Source organism: Brienomyrus brachyistius, chromosome 10 (assembly GCF_023856365.1).
Source record: "Brienomyrus brachyistius isolate T26 chromosome 10, BBRACH_0.4, whole genome shotgun sequence".
Classification (NCBI taxonomy): domain Eukaryota; kingdom Metazoa; phylum Chordata; class Actinopteri; order Osteoglossiformes; family Mormyridae; genus Brienomyrus; species Brienomyrus brachyistius.
The window spans coordinates 3,201,588-3,226,271 of NC_064542.1; the positions used below are offsets into that span (position 1 = coordinate 3,201,588).

At 40.1% G+C, this 24,684-nt stretch overlaps 2 protein-coding genes across 46 annotated transcripts in view; both read left to right on the top strand.

Annotated features, from left to right (window-relative positions):
* The window catches only part of LOC125750553 (protocadherin gamma-A5-like), a 94,500-nt gene extending 83,862 nt beyond the window's left edge, over nt 1-10,638 (top strand). Inside the window, exon 2 of the mRNA XM_049028574.1 lies at nt 8,990-10,638. Within this exon, the coding sequence (XP_048884531.1) occupies nt 8,990-9,031 (42 nt within the window). The 3' untranslated portion in view covers nt 9,032-10,638. The remainder of the gene's footprint in view (nt 1-8,989) is intronic.
* Nucleotides 1-24,684, top strand: part of LOC125750548 (protocadherin gamma-C5-like) — a 221,901-nt gene that overhangs the window by 164,586 nt on the left and 32,631 nt on the right. For 2 of the 45 annotated variants that reach the window (XM_049028498.1, XM_049028528.1), the window contains exon 1: nt 15,016-18,441. The exons of 37 other annotated variants lie outside the window; for them this stretch is intronic. In XM_049028498.1, coding sequence (XP_048884455.1) covers nt 15,997-18,441 — 2,445 coding nt within the window. In that variant the 5' untranslated portion in view covers nt 15,016-15,996. Of the gene's footprint in view, nt 1-8,984; nt 10,639-15,015; nt 18,442-24,684 lie in introns of those variants that run through there. 6 more of the 45 variants (XM_049028499.1, XM_049028530.1, XM_049028500.1 and 3 more) reach the window with 4 other exon arrangements.

Sequence of the window (24,684 nt, forward strand, 5' to 3'; positions counted from 1 at the left end):
CTGCGATCCATGTCGTTGTAATAAAGTACACAAACAATCTTAACAGTTCTTTGAGTAGCATCAGTTACTCACTCCTGTGGCAGGAGATAGTTAAGCCAAGCAGGGCCAAGTAGTGAACCACTACTTTGTTCACACTAGTGATTTTATTAGTGGAGGGAACAATTTCAGGAGCCAGCCAGGCCAAAATAACAAACTAAACACCTTTAACTAGCAAAAAAGGTACTCCTTTACCTAATCCAAATGAAAAGAAAAGTACACCAAACTTACCTATCTCTCTAACTAACCCTGAACAGTGAGAAAGCTTAATCAAAATAAAACTGCATCACATTCATACTTCCCCAGCTGCTCACAATGAACACAATATTTACAGATTTTTACAGGCTATTTACAAAAACAATAATGCAAAGCATGGGCATCGGCCCCATTAAAACCGAGGGGGACGTGTCCCCATCACGTTTAACATAAAATATTAGTTATATGCCAGTGTGTCCCCTCCACATTCAAAATGCTTCTGACGCCCTTGATCCAAAGTAACCAAATCCAAGAAGGGCTAAACTAAATCAACAGTCCAACAGCAACAGGGGTCAAGCATAATGAGTATCAGCAGACCGATAAGTAATCAGAATATATGGCAACACAACAAGTACAACAAATTCCAAAGCAACGGCCTGCTTGTTCTTGTCTGGACAGGCCTTATAAAGGAAGTGATGGAAGCAGAAACCGGCCTATCAGAATGAGGAGGTTTGAAATATAATAGTGGGCAGAGCCAGAAACAGACCCAAGAAAACATCCACCCAATAGACAGAGTGACCTGCACCTGGGGGGTCGTAGAACCCCCACCCTTAAGAGGAAAGCTCTATATAGCTTTGTTTTTAAAGGTGACAAGATAGTGAATCTGCAACAACATTTTCTGAGCCCTTCTTATGAACTATCTTCAAACTTTGACAGATCAAACAGCAATGCATGAGCCTTTGATTAGTATTGGACATACGATGCAAAAAAAAACAAGTGGTTTGTGGTCTGTGTACAATAGGACAGGTTCTGAACTGAATGTAATGTACGGTTCGAGGTGTTGAATGGCTCATAACAGCGCAGGTGCTTCTCTTTCGATGGTGCTGTAGGTGATCTGATGGTGGTTGAAGTTCTTGGAGAAGAAACAGACAGGGTTGTCTATATTAAGGTCATATTTTTGAATTATCACAACACCTGCACCCAAAACCATGACAGTATATTTCCACTCATCTATACCACGTCTTAAAAAGGGAGTCTGATTATAATAGCTTAGTCATTAAATAACAGCTTTGTTTTTACAAGTTCATCCATACTCACATACTAGTGTCCATAAAACAGTTACTTCATCCAGATGGAGGCAGTCATACTTCAGTATGTGTTACTGCTGTAATCGCAACATTGTAACAACAAAACATAATCTGGGGGATTAGTGTTTAACATTGTATCGTAAAATATTAGTTTAATGTGCTGGACTGTGATTTTTTGTAAAAAAATATATCAACGTATTTTTTGATATAAAAGAATGTTGTGCTGGGGATAAGCATGTGCTTCTGTTTTTGTTTACTTATCTGATTATTTTGGTGATGCTTGGCTCCAGGGGGGAGGGGGCTGTCCTTCTTCATAGCTGGTGCTGTCTGATTTCTGAACACTGTGCCCAGGCAGCAACAAGGACATAGCCGGAGTCAGTAATTTGTATGGAAACTTTAAGCGTACAGCCTGCTTGTTTTTCTTTTGCTGTGCAGATTTTGCAATATTATTTTTGTAAATATTTATTTTTGAATTATTATATTTTGGGAGCATTATAAGTATCTTTATATTTTCATAAGAAAGGAAAAATAGTGAAAAGTCTCACTCAGGCCACAAATGAGCTGTCTGGTGTCTTGCTGGTCGCTGTTGTCTTTAACATACTGTGCCATCTATAATATACCATGTACAGCTTTATCTTCAAGTCACTACAAATGCTGCAGTCTCAGTGTTTCCCAGTATGTGTTACATTCCTATTCCTCTCATTCTGCAGTGCACTCCCAGAATAAAGGGTAAAAATTTGTGCCTTTGCTTTGTTGCATTTCTGTACCTAAAAGGCTACACTGACAAGGGTACAGTGCCAGTGACAAGCAAAGGTACACATTTTACCATTTTTATGAGAGAGTTGAGGCCCTGTGTTTGGCTGTGCCTTTGAACATTTTGTGGAAATAAAGCACAGTTGTTGCCTGGTGTGTGTGAACAGGAGAGTCCATCCCACCACCTTGACAGTTACTTTAAAGAGCTATACCTGTCACGCCCGGCTCATGCGATCCTCGCCTGTGCCACGCCCCCGATTATCCATGTGTGCCCAGCTGTCCCTGGTTATTTTGACTTGTCTGTTCTATATCAGTCCATGTCTTGTCCAGTCCAGTGTCCGTCATTGATGTTAGATGTTAGTACTGTTGATCTGTTCTGCCCGTAGCCTTCTTCCCTTAATAAGTCCCCAGTTTTCCCCGTATTCCGCCTGCCTGCCTTGTCTTTCCCTGCCTCCTGCCCACTTACCTGCCCGTCGCCAACCCGAACTCTGACAATACATTTATATCAAGCATGTGTGTTGTTTTTATTACCGCAAAAGGCAATGAAAACACAGCCTGCTGAAAATTGTATCTGCTGCTAAGTGTAATGCTTGAAGCTGTCTTGCAATGGTTATGTGAAGTTGCATTTTTGACCATTGCAGGGGTGATTTTTTTTGTATGTAGCATATTATAGATCAAATACACTGACCTGCATGTTTTTTATTATATATTTTACTCATATATCCGTGTGTCTGTATATAGCCACTCAGTGTTGATGAGTGGGTGTGAGCTGACAGAAAGGTGTTGTGCATTGGGCCTCCTATTAGGTGTAATACTGATTTCTGAATTCACTTTACCTTATTCACTGATTCTTCTACGCTATTTCCTTGTCTTTTAGACAGTGTCAGGCTGCAGCCCTAGCCAATGCTGACATGCTGCCATTTTTCTGGCCTGCAGTGACCTGCACTTCTAACACTGTAGCACTTTCCATTTCCTTTTTTTACTCAGTCAGCACTGGGCTTCAGTGAAACATTAGTCACCGCCGTGTTCTACCAGATCTGCAGTAAACCGCACTGTAACGATGTCCTGTACTGTTTCTGCTCCACCTGCAGCAATCTGCACTCCTTATGCTCAAACACCCTGCAGAGCAGAGCAGCAAGCTGATCCTCCACTGAAACTATCTGTTTACTTCTAAAGTGAGGCCAGCAGACAGTGGGTGCTTCTCAACATGCATGCTTGACCATGCTTGTGTTCTTGTGTAAAATTCCCCAAACACTCTGCCCCAAATATCAAGGACACCTTGGTTGCATTGTCGCCAAACGAAACCAATCCCATGATTCATTGCTCCCCAAGTTTGTTCTTGAGAGGCATGTTAGCAAGACCGGTCTTGCCAAGACCACAAGTACAACCAGTCTTTGTGTTCTTGGTCTTGAGAAAGACCCACCTTCTCTCCAGCATTACAATCCTCCCTGCTCTCCACACCTTAAGAATTTATCATTTACTGTTAAAAGTGAACAGCGATTGGATCACCTGGAATGTGTGTGTTCTGGAATTATTGTTCATCAGGTAACTAATTAATTGGCCATATTTGATAGATCTTGCAAACAAGAAAAGCAGGATGTTTAAGAGTGTGTTACAAAGAGTGTTTCTGTGTCTGTGTTAAAGAAAAAGTGTGTAAATGCTCGTCAGTGGTACAGTGAGTTATTTTACCTGTTAGCCAACTTACAGCGTTTAACGATTCCAGGATACCTATTGGTATGTTTTTCATCTTTAGCTTTTAGTGGACTTAAGATGACAAAAGTTAAATCAGCTGGGACATGTTCTAGAAACCGAAGTGAGTGTTAGTGAGTTTTTACTGAGTCCTGCGGAAAATAGAGCTTGTTTGTTTAGTTTGGCATCAACGGGTAAACTTCCTGAAACTGGTACATTTTGTAAGTGATGGGCACAAGGACTTGGAGAACATGGGAATGATGAGTGAATTACACGTCATCTTTGGTGTCATGGAAGTGTGGACACCCACTCCTGTGTGTGTTTGGGTGAGTGAGCAAAAATTATGGATTGCTTGAATTTTTGGGTGTGCTTGAGTGAATAATTGAACCCTCCGGGTAAGGAGGGAATAATTTGCTCTTCATTCTATTTGTGTACACGTGACACTGCGCTTACAGACATGCAGACTGCTAATACCTCCCTCCATTTAATTGTGAGGGAATAACTTGCTCTTCATTCTATTTGTGTACACGTGACACTGCGCTTACAGATGTGCAGACTGCTAATACCTCTGTCATTCCTGCAGCTTTGAAAGCAGAAGCTTATAGATGGAAATTGGACTGTTTGTATAAAGGGCCATGGAAATTATTCCTCTCTTTTTCTCATGCGCATACGAAATCACACAAGGGAACTGCTTTGTCCAACTGCTCCTCTTATTTGGGGGCAGCTCTCCACAGCACCACAGTGCTTTTACCTCCTGGGTGAATTATGCTTGTATCAGTACTGCTACATTTTCTATCCCTGGGTCATGGTCTGAGTTTGTGGTGCTTCCAGTATCTGCTCCCTGCCTTCTGTATCTTTCCTGCCTGTCTAAAGCCTCTCTGTTCCCTTTTCCCAACCTCAAGCCTGGCCTATTTTCTCGCCCCATCCCACCCATTATCTCTCTCTCCTCCTTCCCTAGCTGTGTCGTGTCTCTGAAGAAGATTATTGGATTGCATCTGGTATTAGTCCCTGGACTCTCTGCTTCCACTGGTTTCTGATGCTTGTTTTTTTTTTTTTCTTTGTCAGGCAGCTCGTCTCTTTTTCTCGTTAGCTCATAGGACAGAAGGTGGGATGTGTTACCGTGGAAACTGTCTGACTCACTCTAGAGGCGGTACCATTTTTAGAACAACGGGGGGAGGTGCAAGTAGGGGCTGAATGAAATGCTGCATATATCTGTGAGGAATATGATATAACGGATTGGAAAAGCAGAATGCAGCCCCTGTCGGATGCTGATGGCTTTGCCCGTAGCCTGCAGCTGCCTGTACATTTAGTGGGGGGAGGGGTGCAGCACTTCTACAGGGTGTGAGTCTTATATTTATAATGGAAGGCCTGGGAATCAGGGTGTGTATGTGTCTGTTTGTGTGTGTCTGTCATGGTCTGCCTGTTTATCCGCTTTAAATGCTTGCATCTTTTTTACACAATTATGGATATGTACAGTAATCTACATCACTATCACGACAAAAAACAAATAGCATTGTTATTCATTTGTTGCATCACATGATTTGTTTTATGAAATTACACAATTTTTAACAGTTATTATCCTAAATTGAAGTATTCGACCTGAATTAAAATCCTACTGGACACTATGACTGCAGCAGATTCTGTTGCGCTCAGGACTGACTGCCACTGCAGCCCTTTCGAGCCGAATATCCACACACTGCGGGACCAAGTGACGAATCACAATCCGTATTACCGCTGTTACCACGATGCTCCCCTAGGAATGTTCCGGCAGCAGATGTTTGGGGTCATTTACAATAATTTATAACACTGCTTTTATATTATTATTTTTCTCTCCATCCACTTCAGTGAACAGTGTCAGTGTTTACATTCTGAAGCAGTATGAGTATTTTCTAAATGCATGTCAGTAGGCATTTGACCAATCCAGGATGTTTTTAGCGTATTGCATGCATGTCTTTTTTATTTTTTTATTCCCTCTGGAAAATCAGATTGCAATCAAAATGCATTTTGAATTTTCCTTTTAAGAGTGCTATATAATCAAATTTAATTGATTGAGTAATTCATTATTGGGATGTGCTCACTATTAATATTAAAAATTTATATTATTGTGGTCATTATACTAAAGAGGTGGAAATTATTTCCCGAACTGTGAAGTTGTCCAAGTAGAGTTTTGCATATCATGGAAAAAGCATGTGAGCTCATTCATCCTCCTACCAGAATCTTCTGATTCTCCTGCAGCTCCATAAACAATCTACCTGGAACTTGGTTGCTATGCAGAATATAATATCCCAGTGCAATAATATCGACACATTTCAGTGTTAATGCACAGTGATGCCACAGAATGATCCTCCAGAAATAGAGCAGCTGAGTATTTCAGTAGCTTCACACATATAAAGTGTGGGAACAGACACGCAGAAGCACACAATCATAAAGCAGGTCACACAGCACCAGACACAAACACCAGCCGCTCTAAGTGACCCCTCTGCCCTGCCATGTCTGCACGGTTGCTCAGAATAAGAACATGTATGTTGTAGAAAAGAGGAGTAAATTGGCCTGTATTGTTTGTTTGAAAATGTAGTGCTTAAGTGTCTGATAGATGCTACTACTTGGTGTGGTTTGGGGCAGCGTGTGGCTCAGTGGGCTAAGCCTCTATGATCAGATGGTTCCTGGTTTCAGCCTGGCCCTGCCATGTTTGCAGCTCTTAGGGGCCCTTAACCCCAAAGAGGTGTGGCTGCCCTTCACTGCCACGCTTGTTCTTGAGGAGAGCAAGACGGGGGAAGTGGAAAAGAGAATTGAATTAAAAAAGTATCAATTAAGTATAAATTCTGCCTTCATCACGCGACATACTTATTTCAGACCTTCCCTTCCTTAAAAAAATGTATTGTCTGAACCACTGTATTTTTAAATCTATACTAACATCTATTATTAAAGTCATCTTTGTTATCATTGAAGAATGTGTGTATGTTGATTATTTTCCCCTCACTGTAAAAAAGAAAAAATTAAGACAACCTAAAATTTCAAGGCAACCTTCTGCACTAGATTTTTCAGTTTTGAGGACTCGAACTTTTAAGTTTTGAAAAAAACCACCTATTGTTGTGACAATTGATATTTTTTTATTCAGGTAATCTATCTTTCATATCTATAAAAACTTCTGATTATCAGTTTTACATAATAAGAATGTTTTGCCAACTTATTCTCTTTTGCTCAAATGATTTATCTTTCATATGTGTAAGAACTTTAAAATTTGAGTTAAACATGCTAAGAATTCAAAATCTGTGCCAACTAATTATTATAAATGAAGATAACGAAACAGTCAATTAGCATGTTTATTTTAAACATGATAGCAATAAATAATAGCAGACACATTTTGAGGATCCCTGTGCGGAATGACAGCAGACGATGACTGCAGGGGGCAGCTGCCAGTTGTGGTAGTTATAGGGAGCTGGGGGTCACAGGCCTTGCTCAAGGGCCCCCACATGTGCTGATGCTGGCTGGTAACCTTTAATTCATGAGTAGAGAGGCTCAGCTCACAGAGCCACATGCTCAAGCATATAGAACATAAGCTGAATAAGGTGCCAACACAAAAACACTGTTTACAGTTTTATAAACGGTTCAGAGTTTTGGCGGCATCCAAGTCCAGGGGGGGGCAGCATGTAGCTCAGTGGGTTAAACCTCTGTGCCTCCGACCCAAAGATTACCAGTTTAAGCCCAGCCCAGCACATCAGGCACTGCACTGGGAAAGGCCTTAGTATGCTAAACTCAAACTTTTAAGTCTTTACACATATGCAAGTTAAATCTTGAGAAAACACAATAGGTTGGAACAACTTTTGTTGTTAGGAATTCTTAGTATGCAAAACTAAAAATTAGAAGTTTTTGTAGATATGAAAGATTCAGTTCAATTCAATTAAATTCATTTTTATTTATAAAGTTCTTTAAAGAACAAAAGAAGAAGAAGAAGAAGAAAATCGTCACAAAGCACTTTACATTTTACTGGCCAGAACCCCACCAAGCCAGCCTGAGGCAACAGTGGCAAGGAAAAACTCCCTCTAGCAGGAAGAAACTTTGAGAGGAACCTAGACTCAGAAGGGGACCCCATCCTCCTCTGGGCGACCAGGGAGCATGAAACTGGAAGATAAATAATCTGAACAAAAAATAATCACTCGGCAAAAACAATAGGTGGTTTTCTTAAAAGCTATGAATTTTGAGTTGCCCTCAAAACTCAAAAATCTAGTGCAGTAAGTTGCCTTGAAATTTTAAGTTGTCTTAACTTTTTCTTTTTTTTTTACAGTTCTCAGCTGCCATGTTCCAGATTGAAAAGAACCTTTTTCTGTAAAACATTTTCCAGAATCATTCCTCTCACTCATTAGCTAATCCACTCTTTAGCTTCTCGCTATTTTGCTTTTCTAACCAGCCGTCTAAGTGACGTATTGTATGGCAGTTCCACAGCGGACTTGTTTTCCTCCTGCTCCGGCCCTGAGCCTCTCTCAGCTTGTGCTGCTGGCACTGCGCTTCCCTGGAATCCTGCCGCTTTATACCTTCCAGCGCCTGTCAAACCAAAACTGTTTCTCTCTTCATCCAGAGAGACTGGACTGGCTGGTTCTCTCCTCTGCTTAGACTATCAGCCCCTTTCCCCACAATATCTATCCTTTTGATCCAGACTACCTTTTCCAAAGAATATCTGCTTCTTTGCTTAAACTAACTTCTGCATTTTTTACAGACTAAATGCCCCTTTGCGGAATTAACCTCTCCCTTTTTTAAAACTAACTGGCATGTTTCCCTTGACTTGATTGATTTTTCCTTGTCTGATCATCCTTATTCCTTATATTGTAATATACTCCCATATTTTCACAACATCTGCCTCCAGCACTGAGGCTAGCTGCTCCTCTTCTCAGAATACCCGTGTCTCGGTCTCAGATGACTGACCCTCGGCTGGGACTATGTCCAGCAGAGCTAAGTGATTCTTAGCTACACGTGATGGTGTGACAGGCCTCAACGGTCATTGTTGATGGTTCTTTTCCGGCACAGCATCTTACATTATTAATGCATCATCTTTATCATTACAGTTTTACAGAACTGGAAGTGACATGTACTTTGCAGGTTCAGATGGGATTCAAGCATTGACAGTTTTTTCAGTCCTATATTGTATAAATTTAGATATTTAATGGTACTTTTCTGTTTTCCTTTTCCATGGTGTCCCTGCTGTCCTTTGATGTGCCTCCCATGAAGGTAAGAATATATTTTTTTTATTTACTACCTACACAATATCTAAATAAGTCATGGACAAAAGGGTCAAACCTAATACGAGAATTTCAACAAGGTTTTCTTATCGTAGATGCAGGCTAGGATATTAGATACAGAGTTATTAATGCAGACGTATGCAGTACTGCTCCTATCCTATGTGGCGCGCTGGCCGAGCATCACTGCTGGCGCCCTCTGTCTGTGGCAGAGTGAAATTGGCTGGCAAATCGCCCCCCCTAAGAAGTTGGTGCCCTAGGCGGCCGCCTATGTCACATATATTATTCACCGGCCCTATTTGAGGTTAAATCAAGTACAAAATTACAGGTCAGAGATCAGATCAAAGAAAAAACTTTCAAGCCCATTGTTTCACATCTAATTTATAGATAAGACAATGGTACAAGTACAAAATATTAGTTTATTGACCTATTAATCCATCCCCCCATTTTCCTGCTACTTACCTAATATAAATTCAGTACATGCCTTTTTATGTCAATCAATACATTTAAATACAGTGTGACAATAGCCTGTAACCCTGAACAGGACAAGCAGCTGGAACACTGAGAGTTGGTAGGACAATATTACTTCAGATGGTGCTTTAATCTGGGATTTATCCACAGTCCTACATCCAAGTTAAACCAATACATTTATAGGATAATTGCTTTACAGTGCACAGTTTGCTCATCTTCTGGCCTCTGCATTGCTGCAGATCTGTCAGCTAGTTACAGTTCTCCAGCACTGAATGATTTGCTGACTCTGTAATTATTCTGATTTGTTCAGTGCTTGTTGAAAAAGACGCATTTTGGGTTTGTCTTTCAAGGCATCCAGAGAGCGGTGCAACATGTACAAACAAAAACACATTTGACGTGCAGGAGAGGAGGGTAGTAAGCAGGAATGCAAGCTAAATAATAGCATTATTTTCATTATCACAACCAACACAAAAAACAACCGACATTTATCCTAACTATAAATCTAAAAATGTATCTATATGTCTGAGTAACTTGGATTTTCACATATATCAGTATGTTTTTCCAGTAAGTGATCATCTGATCTCTCCTAAATGCTAATGTTTCACTGGCTTATCCTCCTGTCCTGCACTAATAAGTGGTGCCTTATCTAGCATGCATGGGGAAATTACTGACTAGAAGTAAAATTGTAAATTCATATATAATGCTAAACCACATTCTGAGTGAAATGAGGACCAGGACATCTTATCTACTTATTCTTCATCATCAACGCTTTTGGATAAAAGCCTCAGGTAAATGAACAAATGCAATAAAAACTGGTGCAACAGTAGGTAAGGATACCACAGCATGGACAGCACCCTCAGCTGTACTGGCAAACATCTAAGGATTATTTGCTTCATATTGCTGTTTCATTGTAGGCTTGCTTATAATAGTTATTTTTTGATGTTCTGACCAGTTTATAAAGTCACACAGTTTTCAAGAACTCAACTCATTGCATAAGGGTTGCCAACTCTTACACATCTGTGTGACACTCACACTGTCATGCTCAGGTGAGAAATCTTACAGCAAATCTATATTATTCAATTACAAATCCAAAAAAAGTTACATCAAACGTGCTTGGGTACTTTGCAAACCCGAAAGAATATTAACAAGGTAATAAAACTGTTACATACATGTAAGAGCGTGTGCATGTGTGTTCAGACTTGTCTCGAATTGAAAATATCACTCCAGCCAGCTGACCAAAGTTGGTACCTCTTTTGCATACATTTCTCCATATAAAAACAGTTTTAAGTGATATGTATCTGTCTCTTTATGTTGTGTGTTTCATTTAACTGAACCATACTGCATTCAGATTTCGTTTTTTTGTTAAAAGATTTAAAAGTAGTAGTTGCAATATATTTATAATAATAATTCTCACAACTCTTCGTCATGCTAAAGGGTATATTACCAATGAATACCATAAGAAATATATGCATAATATTTAGCTAAAATTATGTCAGTGACAAAAAATAAGTAAAGAATTTTGTTTACACACGATACCCGTAACTGATGAATACCCTTTATGTTCTGGTTTCTAGCTGGCAAACCTGATTCCCATGTATTCAATCTGCGTAAAAATTGGCAATGATTAAATGTCGCACGTGGCTGCTTCATTCGCAGATGCAAGTCATGTGATTCCCTGGGCGGCGGCTCGTGCTGTATGTTTATTTATAACTGCGCCTGTGGAATCTGGCACGTGGCCACGCAGGCTTCCTCTTGTAGCAGCGTGCGCGAGCCCCCTGTGTGGCGCTGTTCACCGCCGTGGTGCTGAAACCCTTTAAAATCAGAATGTGACGATTGCTTTCACTCGGTCAGATTATGCCTGCAAATCGTTGTAGCATTTATGACTTTTTAAAAATATTATGCTGCTGATCCGTGCTTAATCTTACTGCTGCGACATTGGTTAGTCTGTTGCTAGGTAGACGGAATGGTATTCATTGATTTGATTGGCTGTGTATCTGCGTGATAAAATACGGAATAAAACTGCGAGTTTCATGATTCGTGATTTAATATTTATTCAAACGCCATAATATTACTTATTATTGTATGTGCTGTCGTAACGTTTAAAAACATTAATACGATCGTTAGATGACAAAGAAGCGTCTGTGTGTATGTGCCTCTGCGCTTGGCTTTTCGTACCCCTCCCACGCCGTATTAAGAGCTCAGCGGTCTGGTAAAGAGAAAATGATGCTACGTACTGAGAGAGCGCTCGTAGACTGCGCTTCCCTCTTCCTGCCACATGACGGCACAACAACATCTAAGTGTACAGTTACACAAAAAAAATGTGACTATTGAGTGCTAGCAAGCAATCTTTTATAATGCATATTAACAATATGAAATTGCCCATAACTGATCATCCAAATTGCTCATTCAATAATAAGAAGAAGAAGAATAAGAAGGAAAATAATAATTATTATAATAATAACATGTTATTATTATTAGGCCTACTACTACTATTAATAATAATAATAATAATAATAATGATAATAATAATGAGATATCCTCATTATTGAATTGATTTATAACTTCATTATTATTGAACATTAAATTAATATTTAATTTTATAATTTCACTTTAAATTAATTTTAAAATATATATATTTAAATAATACTGTTGTTATTATTTTATGTAATATATACTGCATATATCAATAATACAGAATAATAATAGTCATTGATATTATTATATTTGCTGTGCATGTTATGTGATACAATACGGAAGTTTTGACCTATATTGAATCATATTCTGACATGAATTACATTTTATAGTGATGAACATAGCGTCAGACACACTGTTTTTTTGTACATTACTGCAGAGCTGTGATTGGTCAAGTTTGCTAGGAGCTCTGCACCAATAACAAGCATGGCTGTGGTAGGAGATCGACTCCCCCCACACACACATATGCGTAGACACACCATAGGCAGAGAACGGTAATTCTAAGATGTGTAGACCTGAAGGCAGGAAACAGCTCTGTAATATGTGCCAATACTATAATATTACCCGATTACTTGGTAGCTTGGAATATTACATTTTTTTGGAGAAAAAATGTGCGTGAAAATTGTCTGATCAAGGAACAATGAGGAATCCAGTGTACCGAAGGCAGTGGCTCTGGTGGTTGCTTTTTTTCCCCTTGTGGAGTACAACAGACGGACAGGTTCGTTACACCATTCCGGAGGAGCTCAAAGTGGGTTCAGTCGTTGGGAATTTAGCTAAAGATCTGGGTTTGGATGTTCGGGAGATGTATGACCGCAAGCTGCGGATCGCCTCAGACGCTGGTAAGCAGTACTTCAACATAGATTTAGGAAAAGGTGAGCTGGCGGTAAGAGGAAGAATCGACAGGGAGGTTTTGTGCGAACAAAGCGTCCCTTGTCTTTTACCATTTGAAGTCGTAATTGAAAACCCATTGCAGCTTTTCCCTATAGAAATTGAAATACAAGATATCAATGATAATGTTCCTAGCTTTTCAGCCGCTGAACGAATTTTGAAAATTAGTGAATTAGTTTCTCCGGGAGCAAAATTTATTTTAGAAAATGCACGAGATGCTGATGTAGGCGCAAATTCGTTGCGATCCTATAGCGTTAGTAAAAATGAACATTTTAAATTGAATGTTAAATCCCATAAAGATGGAACGAAAATTCCTGAACTCGTTCTTGAAAAATCTCTTGACCGAGAGGATGAACCTGTTCACAAGCTTGTTTTAACAGCTTTTGACGGAGGAAATCCAGCGCAATCCGGAACCTCGCAAATTACAATTACGGTTATTGATATTAATGATAACGCGCCGCGTTTTGAAAAGGCTTCTTACGAAGCGGTACTGAATGAGAATACGGTACCAGGTAGTAAGGTTCTGCAAGTGCATGCGACAGATGTGGACGACGGTCTTAACGGTGAAGTGGGGTATTTGTTCGGTGATCAAACGCCCCATGAAGTGACTTCATTACTTGACATTAACTCGCAGACAGGTGAGATCACCGTAAAAGGGCAGATTGACTACGAGCAAACAAACGTGCTTAAATTTGACGTTCTCGCTAAAGATAAAGGAAATCCAGAAATGGAAGGACATTGCAGTGTTCAGGTGGAGATTTTGGATCTTAACGACAATATCCCCGAGATTACCGTGACCTCACTGACCAGTCCAGTAGCAGAGGACTCTGCTGTGGGAACGGTAATTGCATTGATTAGTGCGAAAGACTCGGATTCCGGGGAAAATGGGAAAGTAAAGTTAAGCGTGATACCAAATTCCCTATTTCAGTTAAGTCCCTCTGTTTCAAATCACTACGCATTAATAACCAATGGTCCTTTAGATCGGGAATCTTTCGCAGAATATAGCATAGACATAGTTGCAAGTGATTCGGGCCCAGTAGCCTTGTCTAGTATAAAAACTGTGAAGGTAGCTATTTCAGATGTCAATGACAACCCACCCGTTTTTTCACAACCGTCATACACAGTCTATTTAAAAGAAAACGGCCCTTCAGGAATGATCGTATGCTCTGTGTCCGCTTCTGATTTAGACATAGGTGATAATGCCAAAATTTCGTACTCAGTCCTGGATTCAAAAGTGCAAGACTTATCTGTGTCCTCGTATGTTTATATCAACGCGGATAACGGCAGCATTTACAGCATGCAGTCATTTGACTATGAAAAACTGAAGGTATTTAAGATCCTGGTCCAGGCGAAAGACCAAGGGTCTCCATCTCTGAGTAGCAACGTTACTGTTCATGTTTTTATCCTGGATGAGAACGACAATGTCCCCAATGTGATTTATCCCTCTGTCATAATGGGATCTACCTCCCATCAAAAGTTGCCCAGATCAGCTAAAGCGGGACACCTAGTTACCAAGGTAACAGCAGTGGACGCTGATTCGGGCCACAACGCCTGGATTTCTTATAAGTTGGTGGAGGCTACAGACGCATCTTTGTTTAGTGTGAATCTTTATACAGGGGAGGTCCGGACTAAACGTGCAGTTTCAGATCAGGATGACTCCTCTCACAGATTGCTGATAGAGATAAAGGACAATGGCGAGCCAATACAATCCACAACAGTGACAGTTGGTATATCGTTAGAAGACGGGTTTCAAGAGCCCATCTTGGATTTACAACATGAACAACACGAACCAACAAACAAAGACGGCAAAATCACCTTTTATTTGATCATCGCACTGGCGTCCATTTCTGCCGTATCTTTGTTGACGTTTGTAATACTGACAGTAAAGTGCGTCCGAAACGGCAGAAGGCGGACATGTTGCTGTATGAGACGGGGCGACCCAGACGATCACAAGAACAGAAACCTGCACATCCAGCTGAACACTGATGGTCCTATTAAGTACGTGGAGGTCCTGGGAGGGGACATGCTGTCTCAGAGCCAGTCCTTCAGGTCGTGCCTCTCTCCAATGTCAGAGTTCAGTGATCTCACCCTCATTAAACCCAGCAGCACAATGGATTTTAAAGAGATGGTAAATGTAATTGACGCATCTTTACCAGACAGCGCCTGGACTTTCGAGAGCCAACAGGTGAGCGTCTTGTCTATGATTTTGACATTTTTTGATCATGGCCTCGTTTGTTTGAAATATTAATTGCCATTTTGGACATTTATGTTTCCCTTCATTCACTATGCATTATTTATAGCGTTTTCGTGTTATTGTATCCATGCATCTCCCGATGAAAACACCCACATGTCATCATAATACATTCGTTAAACGTGAGACTGTTTTCGACTGTTTAATGCCTGTTTACGAATAAGGTTTATCTTAATACACATACGCTTTGTTCCCTTGACTGCCCAATGAGATCATCCCAATGTTTAACATAGCCTACTACCTTTTTAAACTTCTTCACCTTGTTTAGTGCGTTAAACTTGTCGAATTATATACATTTCAAATGTTCATATAGTATTTTGTCAGTTTTCTTATATAATAGCCCTACATAAATAATTATTAAAACTTAAATAAGTTTTCAGGAAAACAAAAAGCTAATGGTAAAAAAATATTACTAAACCCTGTAGGTCTCGGTCTCTGTTTCTAGTAATTAGGTGTCACGTAAAACAATTATTGGAAGTTCCCTACCAATCAATAGATTTTGCATACTGGACAATAGTAACTATTCACTATGCGTGTCAATAATAGTACATATAGTAGGTCCTGTCTGTATTGTGCTATACCATTATACTTTTTTCAGTGGTGGTTCCTTTTTATGGCGTTGTAGCTTTAAATGGAGATAGCCTGTTATTGGGTACTCCTCTGCTTCGCTGTGCACCAATAGAAACGAGAACAGTACAAAGAGATCTACTCCCTCCCCTTCGGCAGCATCGTAACCATTACTGTGCTCAGAAATGGAAGAGATGAGAAACGGAAGAAATGATTCTCGCTTTACACCGTCGTTTAACCGTAATCTTTACCTAAAATGTTAAATCGATAATCATTTCATTAGTATTTTTTTTCTTGGCTTAGATGCCATGTATATTGACCAAAAGTCTTTGTGGAAATTACAAATATTTTAGATATGGGAGCCAGAACGTGGAGAAAAATCCGGGGATATCAAGCTCTGATGTGGATGCTTTTATCCCTCTTGTGGAGTACAATAGACGGCCAGATTCGGTACAGCATTCCCGAGGAGCTGACCATCAGCACCGTTGTTGGAAATCTAGCGAAGGACCTGGGTTTGGAACTCACAGAGATTTATAACCGTAAGCTGCGAATTGTTTCAGAGGCTGGGAAACAGTATTTCAGTGTTGATCTGGGCAAAGGTGAGCTGGCGGTGAGTGAACGAATCGACAGAGAGGATTTATGCGGACAAAGCACGAGCTGTTTGTTACCTTTGGAAATTATCATTGAAAATCCTTTACAGGTGTACCGTGTTGATATCGAGATACAGGATATCAATGACAATGTCCCACATTTCCACACAGATGAAAATATTTTAAATATTCCGGAATCGACCATGCCTGGAGCGCGATTCCCATTGGAAACCGCTCAGGATCCTGACGTCGGGTCAAATTCATTACGAACCTATGTCCTAAATAAAAATGAACATTTTTCACTGAACATAATAACTCATAAAGATGGAGTAAAGGTTCCCGAACTTGTTTTAGAAAAGGCTCTAGACAGAGAAAAAATATCAATTCATAAGCTTATTCTTACAGCCATAGACGGGGGCAGTCCAGCCACATCGGGATCAACCCATATAACCATCCAGGTCCTGGACAATAATGATAATGCTCCGCTCTTTGACAATGCCGTTTATGACATTTCATTAAGTGAAAATACACCGAAAGGTACCATTATTGGAACCGTAAAAGCTGTAGATATCGACGAAGGACTGAACAGTGATATTGCATATTCATTAAATCCCCGAACGTCAGAGCAAATACGAAACATGTTCAGCATAAACCACCTTACCGGCGAGATAGCGCTGAATAACACTATAGATTACGAGGAAACCACTTCATTCAGTTTTGACATCCGTGCGTCTGACAAAGGCAATCCGTCAATGGAAAGCCACTGCACAGTTCGAGTGGACATCCTCGATGTTAACGATAACTTTCCTGAGATTATTTTGAAGTCTTTACCCAGCCCAATAAGAGAAGATGCGCCTGTCGGAACAGTAGTTGCTTTGATTAGTGCAAAGGATTTAGATTCTGCTGACAACGGAAAGGTTACATTAAACATGTCGTCGGGATATCCTTTTAAATTGAAACCCTCATTCTCAAATCTTTATGCTCTGATTACTGATTCCAGCTTAGATCGCGAAAAGTTTCCGGAATATGACGTTGAATTAATAGCATCGGACTCTGGTTCCTCGCCTCTAACGACCAAAAAAACAATATCTGTTAGTGTTCTAGATGTTAATGACAACTCACCGTTATTCTCCCAGTCGTCCTATATGCTGTATGTAAAAGAAAATAACTCTCCAGGGACTATTTTAGGTTCAGTAACTGCTTCCGATTCAGATTTAGGGGATAATGCAAAAATATTCTATTCGATTTTAGATTCCAAAGTGCAAGACTCATCTGTTTCCTCATATGTCTACATTAACTCTGAAAACGGTAGCTTATACAGCATGCAGTCATTTGATTATGAAAAAGTGAAAGTTTTTCAGATTCGGGTGCAGGCAAAGGATCAAGGTTCTCCGTCTCTGACCAGTAATGCCACTGTCCACGTTTTCATCTTAGACCAGAATGATAATGCACCTGTAGTAATTTATCCATCATCTATTATGGGATCTGCTTCCCGACAAACCATACCCAGATCAGCTAAAGCGGGACACCTAGTTACCAAGGTAACAGCAGTGGACGCTGATTCGGGCCACAACGCCTGGATTTCTTATAAGTTGGTGGAGGCTACAGATGCGTCTTTGTTTAGTGTGAATCTTTATACAGGGGAGGTCCGGACTAAACGTGCAGTTTCAGATCAGGATGACTCCTCTCACAGATTGCTGATAGAGATAAAGGACAATGGCGAGCCAATGCAATCTACAACAGTGACAGTTGGCGTATCGTTAGAAGACGGGTTTCAAGAGCCCATCTTGGATTTACAACATGAACAACACGAACCAACAAACAAAGACGGCAAAATCACCTTTTATTTGATCATCGCACTGGCGTCCATTTCTGCCGTATCTTTGTTGACGTTTGTAATACTGACAGTAAAGTGCGTCCGAAACGGCAGAAGGCGGACATGTTGCTGTATGAGACAGGGCGACCCAGACGATCACAAGAACAGAAACCTGCACATCCAGCTGAACACTGATGGTCCTATTAAGTACGTGGAGGTCCTGGGAGGGGACATGCTGTCTCAGAGCCAGTCCTTCAGGTCGTGTCTCTCTCCAATGTCAGAGTTCAGTGATCTCACCCTCATTAAACCCAGCAGCACAATGGATTTTAAAGAGATGGTAAATGTAATTGACGCATCTTTACCAGACAGCGCCTGGACTTTCGAGAGCCAACAGGTGAGCAGTTGGGTATATTCAATCAATATTTCTGGTCAATATATAAGTATCTTTTGTGTGTACTATTTCCCGAGATTGTCTCCAGTTTGACATTTCAAATTTTTTGAATTACACTATAAGACTAAAAGTTAATTGGTACCTCTCTTAATTAGCGGATTTAGGTGAACAAACTACACTCACTGCTGACACAGGTATATAAGCACACTGCCACGCAATCTGCAGCAGCAAACGTGCAGCAGAATCGGTGGTCATACAGAAGAGGTCAGTGACTTTCAGCTTCACACCATCATAAGATGCCATCTTCACAACAAGCTGGCTTGCCAAATTCCTGCTCTGCCAGCGCAGCCCTGGTTAATCACAAATGACGTGATTCTGAAATGGTGATGGCTGGGAGTGAGTTCAGGCCCAGACTTGTAGGTCAAATAAGCTCACAGAAAGGGACCTGATAACACCTTATCAATACCCAACCTGAATGGCAGTTGTATAGGCTATTACAGCAAAAAGGGGCAGAGTGACTGCCTATTAATACCACTGGGTTTGGAATCAGATGTCAGACAAGCTGGTAACCACATAATTTTTACCGTATAGTGTACATGAAGGAGTTCCATGTTCCAGTCAGTAACAGAAATGGTATCTCAGTGTTTGTAAATCGGCAATTGTATTTTATTTCCCTATTTCCTTTCCAGGAGCTACGTTTTCTAAACATGGTGTCACATTATGATTTGTAAAAATATCCAAAGTTGTCCTAAACTTAAAGTGAAATTTGCTTATATAAAAGAGTCACTTCATCATTTTCGTGTGTTTATTAATTTTTAGCACTTGATTAAAAATATTTATGGTACTTGGATTCGTGATATTTCTCCTATACATTTTAATTAAATTGGTCTGCATTCACCATTAATGGTTGATAAAAAGAATTGTTAAAGAGATTACAGTTATTATCGTCAAACTCTTTGTAATAGCTGATGCTCCTCTGGCTTTTTAAAAGCATTAATTACTTTCACAGTAGAAGACAATCCAGTCTACTGTCTGATCTTGCGTCGATGGTCACGTGAGGATTTTGGAATGGTTTGTTAAGACAGACTAACAGCGGTTTGCGTATGAAGTCTTGCTCTCGTTTCTTAAACCCTCTACTGAGTACAATTCTTCAGTTTTTACCCATAAATGTATCCTGTATTATTGGTGCAGTGTTTTTTGAACTGGTATTGCGTAATCTAGTCAGTTTTAAGAGTTGTACTGCGGTACAGTTGAGAGCTCTTTACTTCACATTATTATTATTTATTATTATTATGATTATTATTATATTATTATATTATTATTTATTATTATTATTATTATTATTATTATTATTATTATCATTATTATTATTAGTAGTAGTAGTAGCAGTAGTAGTATTACTGTTGTTGTGATTGATAATAATGAAGATTATTAAAAATATGTTTGTTTTATTTTACAAGGTGAAAAATACTACCGATCTTGTAACCGAGGTTTTTTCATTGCACTGTACTGTGAGACACACGTTAAACTCAAGGGGCACATGATTGGATATCTCTGCGCTCCTTGTCCACCAATAGAAAATCACATCGTACAAAGAGATCTACTCCCTCCCCTATTCACAGCAACGTAACCATTACACTGCTCTGAGCTGGAGCAGACGATGCTCGTGAACGCACGGTCGCAGTGCCTAAATGGAGGTCTTACGTAAAACAGTGAACTGATATAAATACATATATCATTTTTAATTGATATTGGTTTACTTACCATGTACTTCGATCAAAAGGGTTTGTGGAAATTCCAAGTGTATTAGATATGGGAACCAGGACGTGGAGAAAAATCCGGGGATGCCAAGCTGTGTGGTGGTTGCTTTCATCCCTCTTGTGGAGTACAATAGACGGCCAGATTCGGTACAGCATTCCCGAGGAGCTGAATGTGGGTACCGTGTTTGGAAATCTAGCGAAGGACCTGGGTTTGGAACTTGCGGAAATTACTAACCGTAAGCTGAGAATTGATTCAGAGGCTGGGAAACTGTATTTCAGTGTGGATCTGGGTAAAGGTGAGCTGGCGGTGAGTGAACGAATCGACAGAGAGGATTTATGTGGACAAAGCACGAGCTGTTTGTTACCTTTGGAAATAATTATTGAAAATCCTTTACAGCTGTTTCGTGTGGAGATCGAGATACAGGATATCAATGACAATATCCCACATTTTCACACAAAGGAAAATGTTTTAAAAATCGCAGAATCCATGATACCAGGTACACGATTCAAAGTGGAAACCGCTCAGGACCCTGACGTGGGTTCCAATTCATTGCGATCATATAGTTTAAATAAAAACGAATATTTCAGTTTGAACGTCATTACTCACAATGATGGAACGAAAGTTCCCGAGCTCATTCTGGAGAAGGCTCTGGACCGGGAGAAAAATTCGCTTCATAAGCTTATACTCACGGCTGTAGACGGGGGCATTCCAGCTGCATCTGGATCAACGCATATAAATGTGCAGGTTATAGACATAAATGATAATTTTCCTATGTTTAATGCCACGGTTTATGAAATTTCAGTTAATGAAAATACACCGAAGGGCACACCAATAGGAGTCGTTAGAGCAATAGATTTAGATGAAGGTTTAAATGCTGATATTGTGTTTTCATTTGGTTCACGAACATCTGAGCACATTCTTGATACATTTAGTATAAATCCACTTACTGGTGAAATTACCTTAAAAAAGGAACTAGACTTTGAAGAAACGACTTCATTTAAATTTGATATTCGTGCATCTGACAAAGGCACGCCCGCAATGGAAAACGAATGCACAGTTCGAGTTGAGATCCTCGACGTTAATGATAATTTCCCAGAGATCGTGTTAAAGTCTTTGCCGAGTCCAATCAGAGAAGATGCCCCTATGGAGACAGTAGTTGCTTTAATTACGGCAAAAGATTTAGATTCTGTTGATAATGGAAAGGTTACTTTGAGAGTGCTTTCGGGATACCCGTTTAGATTAAAACCTTTTTCAAAACATTATGCTCTAGTCACCGATTCCACTTTAGATCGCGAACGGTTTCCAGAATATAACGTTGAAATAATAGCATCGGATTCTGGATCACCGCCACTAACCGCCAAAAAAACAATAACTGTTAGTGTTCTAGATGTTAATGACAACTCACCGTTATTCTCCCAGTCGTCCTATATGCTGTATGTAAAAGAAAATAACTCTCCGGGGACTATTTTAGGTTCAGTAACTGCTTCCGATTCAGATTTAGGGGATAATGCAAAAATATTCTATTCGATTTTAGATTCCAAAGTGCAAGACTCATCTGTTTCCTCATATGTCTACATTAACTCTGAAAACGGTAGCTTATACAGCATGCAGTCATTTGATTATGAAAAAGTGAAAGTTTTTCAGATTCGGGTGCAGGCAAAGGATCAAGGTTCTCCGTCTCTGACCAGTAATGCCACTGTCCACGTTTTCATCTTAGACCAGAATGATAATGCACCTGTAGTAATTTATCCATCATCTATTATGGGATCTGCTTCCCGACAAACCATACCCAGATCAGCTAAAGCGGGACACCTAGTTACCAAGGTAACAGCAGTGGACGCTGATTCGGGCCACAACGCCTGGATTTCTTATAAGTTGGTGGAGGCTACAGATGCGTCTTTGTTTAGTGTGAATCTTTATACAGGGGAGGTCCGGACTAAACGTGCAGTTTCAGATCAGGATGACTCCTCTCACAGATTGCTGATAGAGATAAAGGACAATGGCGAGCCAATGCAATCCACAACAGTGACAGTTGGCGTATCGTTAGAAGACGGGTTTCAAGAGTCCATCTTGGATTTACAACATGAACAACACGAACCAACAAACAAAGACGGCAAAATCACCTTTTATTTGATCATCGCACTGGCGTCCATTTCTGCCGTATCTTTGTTGACGTTTGTAATACTGACAGTAAAGTGCGTCCGAAACGGCAGAAGGCGGACATGTTGCTGTATGAGACAGGGCGACCCAGACGATCACAAGAACAGAAACCTGCACATCCAGCTGAACACTGATGGTCCTATTAAGTACGTGGAGGTCCTGGGAGGGGACATGCTGTCTCAGAGCCAGTCCTTCAGGTCGTGTCTCTCTCCAATGTCAGAGTTCAGTGATCTCACCCTCATTAAACCCAGCAGCACAATGGATTTTAAAGAGATGGTAAATGTAATTGACGCATCTTTACCAGACAGCGCATGGACTTTTGAGAGCCAACAGGTGAGCAGTTGGGTATATTTCAATCAATATTTCTGATCAATATATAATAATCTTTTGTGTGTACTATTTTCCGAGACTGTCTCCAATCTGACATTACTAATTTTTTGAGTTACACTATAAGACTAAAAGTCCATTGACACCCCTCTTAATTAGCGGATTTACTCGAATAAACCACACTCACTGCTGATACAGGTATATAAGCACACTGCCACGCAATCTGCAGCAGCAAACGTGCAGCAGAATCGGTGGTCATACAGAAGAGATCAATGACTTTCAGCTTCACACCATCATAAGATGCCATCTTCAGAACAAGCTGGCTTGCCAAATTCCTGCTCTGCCAGTGCAGCCCTGATAACCACAAATGATTTGATTCTGAAATGGTGATGGCTGGGACTGAGTTCAGGCCCAGACGTGTAGGTCAAATAAGCTCACAGAAAGGGACCTGATAACACAGTATCAATACCCAACCTGAATGGCAGTTGTATAGGCTATTACAGCAAAAGGGGGCAGAGTGACTGCCTATTAATGCCATTGGATTTAGAATGAGACGTTATACAAACTGGTAACCACATAATTTTTACCGTATAGTGTACATGAAGGAGTTCCATGTTCAAGTCAGTAACATAAATGGTATCTCAGTGTTGGAAGTTGGCGATTGTATTTTATTTCCCTATTTCCTTTCCAAGAGCTTTGTTTTATAACTATGGTGACCCAATTTAATTTGTAAGGAATAATTGACGACGGGCCGTTGAATTATTAGAAAATAACGCACACCCGAGGTGGTAATGCGGCCACGACGCGAAGCGGAGTGGCCGTTACACCTCGGGTGTGCATTATTTTCTAATAATTCAACGGTCCGGAGTCAATTATTCCGCTTATACTACGGTTGCCACACCTCAAGACATCGATCAGATGATATATTTCAAGGGATTCGTCCGGTTTTTCTACTTAAATCGCTATTGTGAGTAGGATTATTTCTTCCGCATCTCATCCAACGACTCTTTTGCTAGTTTCAAAACGTCATTTTAAAGCTGGCAATGGAGGCTTGAGCCGTTGACAGAGAAAGAGAAACAGAGAGAGAGAGAGCTTGTATGAATTAGGCTACCTCTGTGTGTCCCTCAACAGTGTTCTGAAGCACCGTCTCTAAACTGTAAGTCTGCTTTAAGATGCAGCGCTGTTATTACCTCGCTAGTGAGAAATGTCATGTGTAGCCTTTAAGTTGGTACACTAGGCTAACTAATACTGCTGCAGCCCAGTTGTTGAAAGTTTCATATTCACCGTAAATATTAAAATTTACTTTCGGAAAATCGTCTGTCATGTTGTTGTTTTTGTTAGTCCTGTGTGCTGTATAGGTACTGTATGCTAATTTCCGTTATTACAGTTAACTATGCGACGTGATATGGAACTGTAATGCGGTCAAGAGAGCTACCTGGAACTACGTTCGCCGTGCGTTTATCTGAAAATAATTGCACACCTCAGAACGTTCGTCAGCCAATCAGATTCAAGCATTCAACGGTCCCGTAGTATAAGTATAAATAATCCCACCTGTTTTAAATTTTATACCGATATTCACTAAGATCACACAGTTACTTCAACATTTTATCGTGTTCATTTGTTTTTCTTTACCTTACAAAAATACTTATGATACTTGCAGTTATGATATTTTCCCTAGAAAAGTAAATTATATTCTTCTGCTTTCAGCATTAATGGTTGAAAATGAATTATTAAAGAGTTTTAAATTTTTATTACTAATAATATCTTTGTAACAGTTGATGCTCCTCTGGCTGTTTAAAAGCATTAATTAGTTTCACAGTAGAAGACAATCCAGTCTACTGTCTGTGAGTTTGTGTCCAAATGTCACGTGAGCATTTAAGAATGGTTTTTAAGACAAACTAGCAGCCGTCTACATATATAGTCTTACTCCAGTTTCTTAAACCTCCTACTGACTACAGGTTTTCAGTTTTTACCCGTAATTGTATACTGTTTACGTAT